Consider the following 12,212-nt stretch of genomic DNA (forward strand, 5'->3'; position numbering starts at 1 on the left):
CCCCTGGAGCTGCTCTGGTATCTTGGCTTCAACAACTCTTGTCCCTCAGCATCATCGTTCTGCTCAGCTGCCTCAGCACCATCAGCCAGAACCTCCAGAGAATGGTCAGCAGCAAAGGTGAGAAGTATGTTGGCAAACACGACAAACTCCTATCAAGATAGGCTAAAAAGCAAGAAAAGCACACATTAGCACTTCTGTGATGGTTCCAGAAGGTTCTGAGGGACACAGGGGCTGATCCCCTGCCACAGGGGCTGTGGTCTTTCAGAGGTGAAAAGCTGAGAGGCCACTTACAGCCAGTTTGCAACCTGCCTGCTAAACCCCCCCTGGGTCTCCGTGATTTATCCGTGCTCTTCGTTAAGACTGATCTGTTTTATTGTTCTCATGGCTATTTACTCCCATTCAGAAAAGCTGGATCAAATAATACAGATTTTTTTAATTATTATTTTTTTATTATTATTATTTTTTTTACCCAGAACACATGAAAGGACTCTCCTGCAGTAGGGAATGAATGACAGACACAGTTTTGATGGAGAAAGCAAATCAGTACTTCTAGATGATATTAATGTGCTCTTAAAATAGTGGGAAAGTTTTCTTTTATGACATTGACAGAGAGGAAATGATTTTGAGTAATGCAAGTTGATGTGGAGATGCTTTAAGATTAAGTAAGTGCTATATAAAGGCCTGTCAGCCTGAATTCTAATGTGCTATGAGACATTTTGCATATTTAAGAGTATGCAAAAGGTCTTGTACCACACTGGAATTCATTCTGACAAGGCTTTATATAGAATTTATTTACACTCATATTGTACTTTAAGGGAGAAGGGACAATGCTGGCTCCTCTTTGAATGGAAGTGACAAAAGGTAAAGCTAATTGCTCTGGCTCCTTCTCTGAAAAAGAGAACAAAATTAAAAAAAAAACCCACAACACAAAAAATAAAATAAAAGCAATCAAAAGTGGAAGCTTGTTTAATATTGCTCTACCATCATCCTGAAAGGCATAATAATTTGAGTTACACATCTGAACTGATTGGAGTTACAGAATCATATCTCCTTTTTGCATTTAACAATATATACAATATAAAATAAATACATTTACACAAATGGACATTGGTTGGAGCACACGGTATGATACACATCACAAAAATATACAGTTGATTGCTATACAGATGTGAAGCCCATCTACAGCTATAGACATGTTTGTTTTTATTTGTTGTTTTGTTTCAGTTTTTTAACTACTGGCTATTATGCAACTCCTGGATTATTATAAGCAGTTTAATTTTTTTTTTTTTTGTCCTTTTGCGATCTTTGCACGAAAAGACTGCCATAAAATGTTTTCCTAGGCAGGTAAACAGAGACGCTTAAATAATTAAAATACAATCACCAACACCCATTTTCTCTTCTATAAGAAAAATAGCAGTTTTAATTTTTTATATCTTTTTTTATGTTATCATTTAAATGCAAAATAGTGGAATAAATACAACAATCTGATCTGATTGAAACAAATGTGTAACTTCTGGGAGTTACACAATCATATTGCTTTAAATAAGAAAAAAATTAAAAAATGAAGCAAAAATAGAAATTAAATTGTTATGGCTAAAACATACACCTTTTGAAATTTTCCCAACACTTCACATTAAGTAAGTGGTCTTGAAAGAACTCTCTCCAGCAAGGTTTAAGATGAACAACATTATAAAGCCCGTGCAGTTCTTTTAGCTATGTTTCAGGTAATGCTTTTACAGTCTTGAGATACTTGTTCTTTTGCAGCTCCAAAAAATTCCGGAAAATGAAAACTTAAGATTTGCACCATGTGCCTTTAACACATCTACATTTTTTGTGTGTTCTTGTATACTTCTAGTCGATTGGCTTTTGACCCTGAAGCCCAAGTTCTTTAATGTGATACAGCAAAAACAATATTTCTATTATATATTTATATATATATAGTGTACTTGAACAGTAGCAACTTAAACCCTGCACAAATTTTCTGGAAAATAAACTTTTTTTTTTTTTTGCACTCTTACATATATAAATAATCTTATAGAATCAGCACCTTTTTCCCAGGAGTTGTATTAATTTTTTTTGACATTTTTCAAAAGGGATGTGCCAATTTCTGAACTCCTATCACAGCTATAAATTTCAAGTTATTGACCATCTGAATGAATTGCTAATGATGATTTACCTAGAATCACACTACAGTCACTTCTCTACTGAGAAAACACAATCTACAATATAGTCCCATATAGCTAATGATAGATACACAGTTTTTTTTTTTTCCTAGCACAAGGCCGATGGAACATCAGCCCATTGTTATTTTGTTTAAAGCACACAACGTAGCAATAGTTTTGGAAACTTGTCCGCACCAAAAAAGTTTTGCAACAACACAGAGCGAGTTAATAACAACATCTGAGAGATGATTGAATAAAAGCTATATTTACAGCGTTTAAAAATTAGACTTATCTATAATCTTGAAATATTCAAAGTTTTATTTCTAAGCTATACATTGTTATTCTATAATAAACTGTTACAGAAATTATCCCTTGTTTGAAAATATTACGATTTCAATGTGTATCTGTTCATAACAAGTATTTGTTTGGAGTTTCAATCTCTTAATTATTACTAGGAAGAACCTTATTACCGGTAAGGAATAGAATATACTACTGTAATCTCCTGAGGAATTGTACATCCAATATTGTCTCTAATTCTACCCTGTGTCTATAAGCACACACCACAAGAATCCAAACACCACAAGAAGAACAAGACAACAGTCTTTGAATGCAACATAAAAATTCAGAAAAGCACAGCAAACATGAAACACTGAAAAGCTGAACTACATTTCTTTTGTTTGTTAGGATTACAATTTTAATTACATCTGTGTACATAGAATAAGGATGTTCACATAGTACAGGGAGCAGCTACTAACACTGGTACATTGGTATAGCATTTGATGGAGGTTATTGTTTATTGGTTATTTAGCGACTGTAGTTTTCTGGGGGCATCTAATCGGTTTATACATTAGATTACACCTCGTAACAGTCTTGAAACTGACTGACTTTCATGCTGTGACAATACTGGTTGAAAAGCACATATACTGGTTTAGCTACTTGTTAAAGATTGCCATTTACAAAATAAAATCTAAATCAATAAATAAGGTATAGAAGTGTTAAATTCTTTAATTTGGTCAGAAGTCTACTACTCTGATTTCTTAATTTTGCAAACGGTGGCATTTGCCTTATTGCCTCTAAGCTACTATTGGTTCATAGAGTTTTCTGCATGTGAGGTTATAATTTTGCAAACAGGCAGTATCTCGTTCATTTGCAACTGAAGCAGTTAGAAATCACGTGGCGACTGCACCTTTGCACAGTCGCTGTCTCCTAACACCATTACAGATACAGATTGGTATTTGACATGGAGTACTTATATGTTAGACTACTCGGATATACTGTAGGTGTAATCTAATCCTTTGAGTCAGTGAACATTTAGTTATAAACTGGAGCTCATGTTAAGAAACTGGATGTTTTGGACCAGACTGGCACACAACATAAATTGCATCCGTGATAATATGCACCTTCCCTTCAACTATTGCTTTAGTAAGATAAATTCCCACATTAATAAATGGCTGAAAACTGGTAAAGCTGGTACAAAAAAATCTCCGTTAGTAAGAAGAAACAAAACATTTAAAAAAATCTTCCTTCAGGATTCATTTGTCCTTCATTATTGTTCATCATTGTTCAAGCCAGCACAAAAATGCAGTATTTCTTTCTCTTTAGTATTGCATGAATGAATAAAGCTTAAACTATTCCCTGAAAAAGTTACATTGTAGCTAACCTAAGAAATATCTGGAAGACTTGAAAAAACAATTAAGGAATCAAATGGCTGTAACTGATCTAGATGGAAAATGCAATGATAAGAAGCAGCCGATGCATCGTCGCTTAGTCGCTTAATTAGAGACTGCTCCTATGAAATCTAATACTGCATTCAGTCAGTTCATCATGTTGTACTGTACTGCTAGGTACCGTGGTTCTCTCTTTGATTCCTTTGTCACTGGGGACATTATGGTTCATAATAAGTTCACTGGCATCCATATTATGGATTTCCATCCTTTGGCAGGCCTGGCTTCCATCTCTCTTCAATTAGAGACCTCTTTGAAAAAGTTCAGCAGCAAAGGAAAAGGAGAAAAGGAAAAAGGAAAGGAAAGAACAGAAAAGGAAAAGAGAGAAAAGGAAAAGGTAAACTGCATCAGAAAGACACAGAAGAAAAAGTTGAAAGCTGCTTCACAGTCTTGCTGCTAAATATCAGTGCAGTCATTTTTTCCTTAATTAAACACTAAGCTTCTTTGCCATTATTATCCTGTTTAATTTCCCTTTTTTTTTTTCTTTTTTTTTCTTTCTTTTTTTTTTTTTTTTTTTTTTTTTCTTTTTTTTTTTTTTTTTTTTTTTTAAAACGTGCATGATGGGGCAGCCCATGATGCTTTAGTCAGACCTTGGCCTCCAGCATTTCCAAAAAAAGTTTGTGCATGGGGACTTTGCCTTCCAGTTTGATGTTGTAGAAATGCTGCACAGCCTTGGTGGAGGTTTGCCTCAGAAGTGGGAGAGTCATCAACATCTTGCCTGCACGACGTGGGTCTTCCATGTGTTGTCCAGCCTCATAATCCTGCAGAGCTTCATGTAAGACATCCTGAAGTTTCTGCACTGCCTCGACATCCTCTATGTGCATTGAGTCTGCAAAACAAAGGAGCAACAGGAGATTTCAGAATGCTGTGCCACAAGTCTGACAACACCATGGCTGCACAACACTTCTATTGGTTCTCTTCATCATCTTCCAAAAAGAAGGAAGGTAATTACCCACTAATTTCTAACTGACCTTCAGAAAAATACCTGGAACTGCTGTGGAACTACAAATGTGTAATTAACTCTTGTTGTGTCAGTAATCATCCTTCTCATGCTTCTCAAACATGTGTAACAGTCACCATGGCTGCTCCACAAACCATCTCTTAAACCATCTGCTTTCAAGAAAAGGTTGTGCCAAATCAAGTGTTTTGTCAGGGAAGCAACACCACCTGCCCTACTATGGCAAAGCTCAGCAGAATTCTGTGTCAGGCTCCAAGGCTGTGGGGTTGGAAGCCACAGTCACTACCCACTGTACAGACCCTGATCATGGGATTAGAACCACTGCACTGACAAAAGGGAAACGTGGGTTCCATGTGATTTCCAGAGAGGTTTAGCATTTTTTTTTCTCCCTCTGGCACATCCAGACAGGCAACAATTACTATGTTCCTGAACAGCTTTTATTCAGTGGAGTTAACATCTCCTACAAGGTGTAATCCTTCTCTCTCACCCACTCAGAAGGTGATTTATCTTGTTATTGTTGGGGTTTTGCATTTTTTCTAAATCACTCAGAGCAAGCACCTCAGCCTGTACCTTTCCAGGTGAGATGTTTTGGTGGTGTAAGTATTGAGTGACAAGCCTAGATACAACACACACAAGGAACTAAACTAAACTGCTACATGACCCGGAAAGATTAAAGTAATGGAAGTGTGAAATAAAAGAAAAGATCTAACTGAAATAACTGTAAAACCCTCAATAGCACAGTTACAGAAAAGGAAGATGTCCCTGAGACCATGCAGTTAGTGGACCATGCTAAGATGACTTTGGACAAGCAGCCCTAATTCTCTGACTTTTATGTAGTCATAAATGCCAAAAAAACCCTGATGTGGTCCAAAGAAAGGTGAATGCAAGTAAGTTTTGCAAGAGGCCACTAAGGAGCCGGTATCAGCTAAAACTTACAGAGCCAATAAAACACCATATGAACATGTGATGACTAAAAGAGGGTAAGAAGTATTAGGGATAGGCTACAAACTTAGCTCAATGTGAAACAGGGACATAGCATTATTGAAGTATATCCTTAAAACTTCTAGTCAGTACAATGCTGCCTTACTTTTTAATTTTTGGTTTTGGAATAAAGCTCCTGTTCCCAGACAGAACAATGACTGAGGGAGGAGCTGGATGGTGATGAACCCATTTCTGTCATTGTTTGCTCTGGATCAGTACTCTGACAAAACCTCATGTTTTACTTGGTTCATAACAACATCAGTTTTTGCACGTGCTTGAAATATCTGAACTGCATTCAGAGAATTAAGATGCATCTAAGATTAATTTCCTAAAAGCTGATGTATAACTATTTCCGCAGATAATTAGGCCATACAGTAAACACCACTTTCTTTTCAAACATGAATATGTAAACAGAAACACAAACCAGTAAGTAACAGGTTAACAAAAATGTTCCAGCTTCTACTGTCAAAACAAATGTGCAAACTGGAGGGAAAAAAAAAAAGGAAAAAAAAAAAAGAAAAAAGAAAAAAGAAAAAAAAAGGGTTCAGCTCCTGCTCTAAAACAGACACTTAATTATATACAAATTTGGATCATTTAGCACGTTTTATTGATTCTGATGACAGTTTATCTGTTAATTACACATAATGGAGTCCTATGGGAATTTTAAATGTTTAATAATTCTGAGTCTTAGTGAATACATGCTCTAAGAAGCATGCAGTTAAGACATACACTGCAGGGATGTGATACTGCACATCAAGGTGCACTGTGCTGAAAGCACAAGAACACAGAAATATCTCTCTTAGGGAAAAAGAAGGCTGCAATATTTTAGAAACAATGACAGGGAAATCTTACCTCTAGCAAAATTTAGTTCTAATTAATGTGAGACCATTCCCCAAATCCATACATTTTTTATAGTTTTATAATATGGCAAGTCTACTAAGTAATTCTGTGTCAGTAAGAGAAAAAAAAATCCCTGAATTCTGTGTCCTACAAACAGATGTAATCGATGCAGACATGGTAAGACACACGTACAAACGTGACTGATGTCTTAAGCATTGTGTCCAACCACTAGGCTTAAATTGGAATCCAAACTCCAAACAAATTGTCATCTTTGCTCTCTGACTCTTTACCAACTAGTGAACACGACGTGCTATTCCAACTGTTTTTTCCACAAACAATCAACAATTTTTGTAGAAATTGCACACTTTTCCCTCCTTTCCCCAGACCCACAGTGCTAGGGCCAGATTTGCTAGGGAATCAAACAGAAACAAATGCTTGGCAAGTCAAAGACTATTGTGAACTTTTTTTTACACCATCGTGTACAAAGAGACAGACCTTTCCAAAGAACCTGACTGTAAGTGTTTCATTTCTAATCCTGTATAAATCCAGTCTGAATCTTCCTAGGACCAGGATTTTTAACTGCAACCATGTTGGAGTTTGCAAATACATGTAGTACAGACTAATATATATTTTTACACAGAGATGAAGCTTGTCTGAGATTTTTAGCCTGGCAGTTTGGTTAGGAATTTGGCCTGCAGCAATAGGAATATATATGCTCTTCATTCACCTTACACAAAAACTGAGTGAGGAGGGAAAAGGAAGAAAACACCCCCAGAAAAGAAAATATCAGAAGGGGAATCAAAACCTTCTTTCCATCACACCCCATTGTCTCAAACTCTTAGTGTGGACATCTTAAGCTGAGGGATCTTATCCTCTCCTTGCAGGAGCTGTAGGTTGTATACCATCTCTCCAGTAAACACAGCAATTGCTTACATGGAAAAGTAATAGCAGTAAAGCATTTAATGTATTTGCTGCTGTCTTTGAAATCAATTTAGCAGCTGGGAGGAACGTGACCAACCAGTTGGCCTAATGCAAGTATTCTGCTGCCAAACAATGGTTCCTGGAGCAGTTTAGGAAGCTGTGCCTTTGGACACAGGTTTTGTCACAGGAAACAGGGTAAGGAAGACAACAGAGAGAGAGAGGCACTTCCGAACAGTGATTAAGACTTCAAACTGTTCTTTTAAAATGGCGATTTAGCTTGAAAGATTTAAAAATGATTTAATCAAATTACTATGGTAATTTAACTTTCCATTTACAGAAAAGAGTCAAACTCATTTCTGCTTTACCCATTCTAGGGTCTGCTAATGTTTAAATGCAACCTCACTAAATCTGTGCTATTTAATTAGACAACGATTCAGCTCGCAGATTGCTCAGGAAAATATTAAGCTCCACAAAGATCCTTCTTCAAGTTTCAGCACTGCAGTCTGGAACTTCCACATTATTCCTGGTATTAAACGAATGTAGATCTTAATCCCTCAGGCGTAAGCCTTTGAAAATAAGGAAGATGGTTGAAAACGCTGAACTAGCCAAGGGGAAGAGAGGAGGAGAAATAAAAGAGAAGTCCTTTCAGTAACTACAGACTGGCAGATATAGAAGTGAATTCAGAGCAGGCTAACTTATTGCTGATGAACCAAACCCTCACTAGTAAGAGAGGGCAATGTCAACAAGAACCACTGGAATTTAAAGAAATGTTGAGTCTCTGTGACAAGTCAGAAATAAAGAAATAATTTCACAGACAATATGAAATTGTAAGTTAGTCACAAAGACTTTGAACATTCTTCCTAAACCAAGAAAAACCTATTTTTTTGGTTTTAAATTATTAGGGGGTTTTTTGTTTGGTTTTTTTTTGTTGTTGTTGTTTTTAATGTGGCTTTGTAGACACCCAGGAGAATTTACAATTACATTCTGCACAAGTAATATCCAGAGGAAAGGTATACACATTTCCTCTGTGTATGTAACACACATAAATATCAGTACTTAGACATAACATGAAATTAAACGGGGTAATTTGAAAGAGATGTCATTTAAAAGCAAGCAGGATTTGACTGTAAATGCCCTGCAAAAAACAGGGAACTCAGGCTGGTCAAACTGGAGAGCTGAACAGACAAACTCAAGACTAGTTGATCCAATGTGCTGCTAAGATCATGAAATTTCAGTCTGCCAGGGAGAAAAGTTGTTATTGATCAGTGCTACGAAAAGAAAGAGGTCAACAGATGAGGACATGGACCCAGTGATCTTTGCTTGGAAATTCTTGATCTGTCCTTGCAAATGCTTTCTTTTACCACCACAGGATGGTAAAATAGAATTGTAACACTTCTGATCAGCTGATTGATTATATCATTGTGCAGAAATGGGAGAAAACTAGAGTTCTCATCCAAGAAAAACACTGCGAGGCCCAGAGAGAAATTCAGGTTACAATCTATCTCATTTAAAATTTAAGTTTCATCTCAAATGCAGTAAACAAACATTCGGCCACATGTTTAGAACACACCACAAAGGGTGCCACCTAGCTAAAGACTGTAAAGCCACCTGGACTGAGGAAAAGTTAAAGGCTGGTACTTTGTATGTAACATGACTAAGAAGCAGTAGAAATCCAGGGGTCTCAAATGAAGTATTTCTTAACTTCAGAAAATTCAGGCAGCATAAAGGAAGAAATTATTATATTGAATGAAGCAGCAGGGAGTATGCAGCAGCAAATGCACACATTAAGATGCTGATAAAGCACATCAGAGAGGAAACTATCAACAGGTACTTGAAAAACAGCAATTGCTGTGACATTTGTGTTTTTATAAAGCTAAGAGGTTCCCAAATCCAAACCGGATAAATAAAGATTAGAAAACAGCAGAATCCAGAAAGAATTGGATGGGATGAAGTGTAAGAACAGCAGGCAGAACAGTTTTTGTTTTACATAAAGACAACAAAATCCTAATCTGGATTATGCCTCAAATAAAAGGAATTTATTATACAGACTATATTGCCAATCAAAAAATGCCACTACAACTACTGAGATGTTTTTGATGGGTGAACTCTTCTCAGAATTACAGAACCCCTTCCTCTCCTACCTGAGATTTATGCCAGATTTACAAAAAAACTTGTATTTTTGCTAAGTGCTTGTCCACACTGTGTTTCTGTATAATTTTTGTAAGAAAAGTAGATGTAGTAAGAAAAAAGATTACTGAACTGAACATGCCTATTATTTCAAGGGCTAACTGGATTAGAAATGAACTAAAACCATGGGCATAAGGTAAGTAAAAAACACAGTAAACCACCTTTTTTTTAATTCCTAAAATTGCTTACCTTCCACTAGGATAGGTAGTGAGGGCAATATATAAATGAGTATTTCTGTAATGCAGAACGAATTGCATACTATTAACTTATTTGAGTACTATTCAATAAAGCTTCTAAAACGCAGGAAAAGGGGAATTTGAAAGCTAGGGGATAAAACAGACTAGAAGAAAACTCTGAATGAATGCTTCAAAATCCTTTCTATCCACCACAAGATATAACTAATTGCCACAACTGACATTGAGAGCCACTTGTTTAGTGGAAAAGCATGACGAGTAACAAACCCCAGCAATTGCAATGGTGACACAGCAGTTCAGACCAGTGTTTTCTTACCCAGAAAACCTGCCTGTCAGCACAGAGCATCTCCCTTGGGTGATGCAGCCCAGTGCTTCCCCTTCCAGGCTGCCCCAGCAGCAGGGGAACCTGAGGCTCTGTCCTCCCACTGCTCATTGCCCTGGTCTCGCTTCTTGCCTTTCAAGAGGCTTGGGCAGCTAACACGTAAATAATATCTACTTAATTCATAACTAAGTGAGAAATATCTCAAAGTTACCCATTTACTAGACCAGCTACCAGAAAAATAAAGTGTTGATTAACTCTGCTGCCATTTGCTTAATGCTATCATCAACCCTAATGCTATCATTAAGCAAATCGTAGCAGTTTCTTCTTTTCTTCCACTTGTGAATTGTGGGTGCCCTCTATTTCATTACACAGAAATGGAATACGAGGAAGAAACTGTGTTCAAACAACACAAAAACTCTGATTATAATGGCTACATCCCTTTCTAAAAATTTGTTTCTAAGCTGTACCACTCTCTCTATAAAATTGCATGAACGAGTTAACAGACCTTGCTGTTTATATTTGGCAAAATGAACACTGATAATACACCAAATGCACACAGGTATGTGTGTATATATATATTATATATAATTATTCACAAAAGATAACACTTTGTGAATTCTAACATAACAAGATGACTAAACAAAGTAAAAAAAATTGCCTTATTAGAAAATAAATATAGTAAAATAAAACAAGCAACAGCCTACACTGGGAATAAAGATGGTGTTTTGTGGAATAACAAAATGTGATTGATGAATTTTGTGGAATAACAAAAAAAAAATTATTTATAGGGCTCTAACAATTAATTTTTATTAAGATATTATTTAATGGTGATAGCCCAGTGCTCTGAGTATATTGTTTTGTTGGCTGGAAAATTAATTAATAGAAAATTAATTTTTCTACCAGGAAAAGACCCAGACAGCTAGCTAGGGTGTCTAGTACCCACATCTGGGTCAGATTTTTCAAGATGCTATTAGGCATGGATCAGATTTTCAAATATGCAACTCTATTTTGACACTCTAGTTGCTTATACTAGGTTATGGATGGGAACAGAGCTTCTTCTAAAAATCAGGTCTCAGTTGTGACTCCTAAGCTCTACTGCAACATTTGGCCTAAAGGCACAATTTAGTCCTTACTGATTAGGCAGTTTCAAAAAATTTCTCACCTGCAACTCCCTGCTTAGCATCACCTAATCAATACATGAAAGCATTTTCTAATATAAAAGACACTAAAAGACACAAGGTCATCTTTTCTGTGTCACGGTGTTCACATGTGCTCGTGCACGGTTGTGTACACTTCAAATATATTTTGTAAATATTTCACCTTCTCATACACACAAGGAAGTAATTGGTACATGCATGTTTTGGAAACCATTCAAAGTTGATTTTCTGCGTGGGTAAACAAAATGCTCATTGGTGCCAGCTTGCTTCATTTGAGCAGTGCAAGGTGGGATGCTGGGCAGTTTCATCTTGCAGGTTCAAAGTACCTACTTGCTTTTGTGCAGAAAAGACAGAGGAAGAATGAAGGAACTTGTTGGCAGGACAAGGGCAACACTGTGGTGAAAGAGACTTCTCTGGAGCTCAGACATAAAGGCTGTATTATTTAGTATGGAATCAATGCAGATATTTAAATTTAACCTGCTAAGTCCCATATAAGCAGTACATATTAAAAACAGCTGTTGAAATCATGCCTGAATGGACTGTAATGTACACAGGACTGAAATCATCTATAATTTCACTATTGTGCTTTTATATGTATATGAACTTTTTAGATCCTATATGCACTCTATTTCAAAACAATGACAATCCACACTGTTGATAGACCTTGCATTTCTGGAAATGTTTAGAAGCAGAGTGGCATCATCCAGCCCTGGGAAGGTAACATTTGATAACATCTGTCAGAGAATCTCACTGAAAAATGACTCCT

The 12,212-nt window shown here is 36.5% G+C and overlaps 1 protein-coding gene across 21 annotated transcripts in view; it reads right to left on the reverse strand.

The window, feature by feature from the left end:
* Positions 1-881: 881 nt before the first annotated feature.
* Positions 882-12,212, reverse strand: part of ESRRG (estrogen related receptor gamma) — a 401,340-nt gene continuing 390,009 nt past the window's right edge. For all 21 annotated transcript variants that reach the window (XM_030448182.1, XM_030448180.1, XM_030448181.1 and 18 more), the window contains one exon: positions 882-4,715. In XM_030448182.1, coding sequence (XP_030304042.1) covers positions 4,471-4,715 — 245 coding nt within the window. In that variant the 3' untranslated portion in view covers positions 882-4,470. The remainder of the gene's footprint in view (positions 4,716-12,212) is intronic.

The sequence above is a fragment of the Calypte anna genome, chromosome 3 (genome assembly GCF_003957555.1).
Source record: "Calypte anna isolate BGI_N300 chromosome 3, bCalAnn1_v1.p, whole genome shotgun sequence".
In the NCBI taxonomy this organism is placed as follows: domain Eukaryota; kingdom Metazoa; phylum Chordata; class Aves; order Apodiformes; family Trochilidae; genus Calypte; species Calypte anna.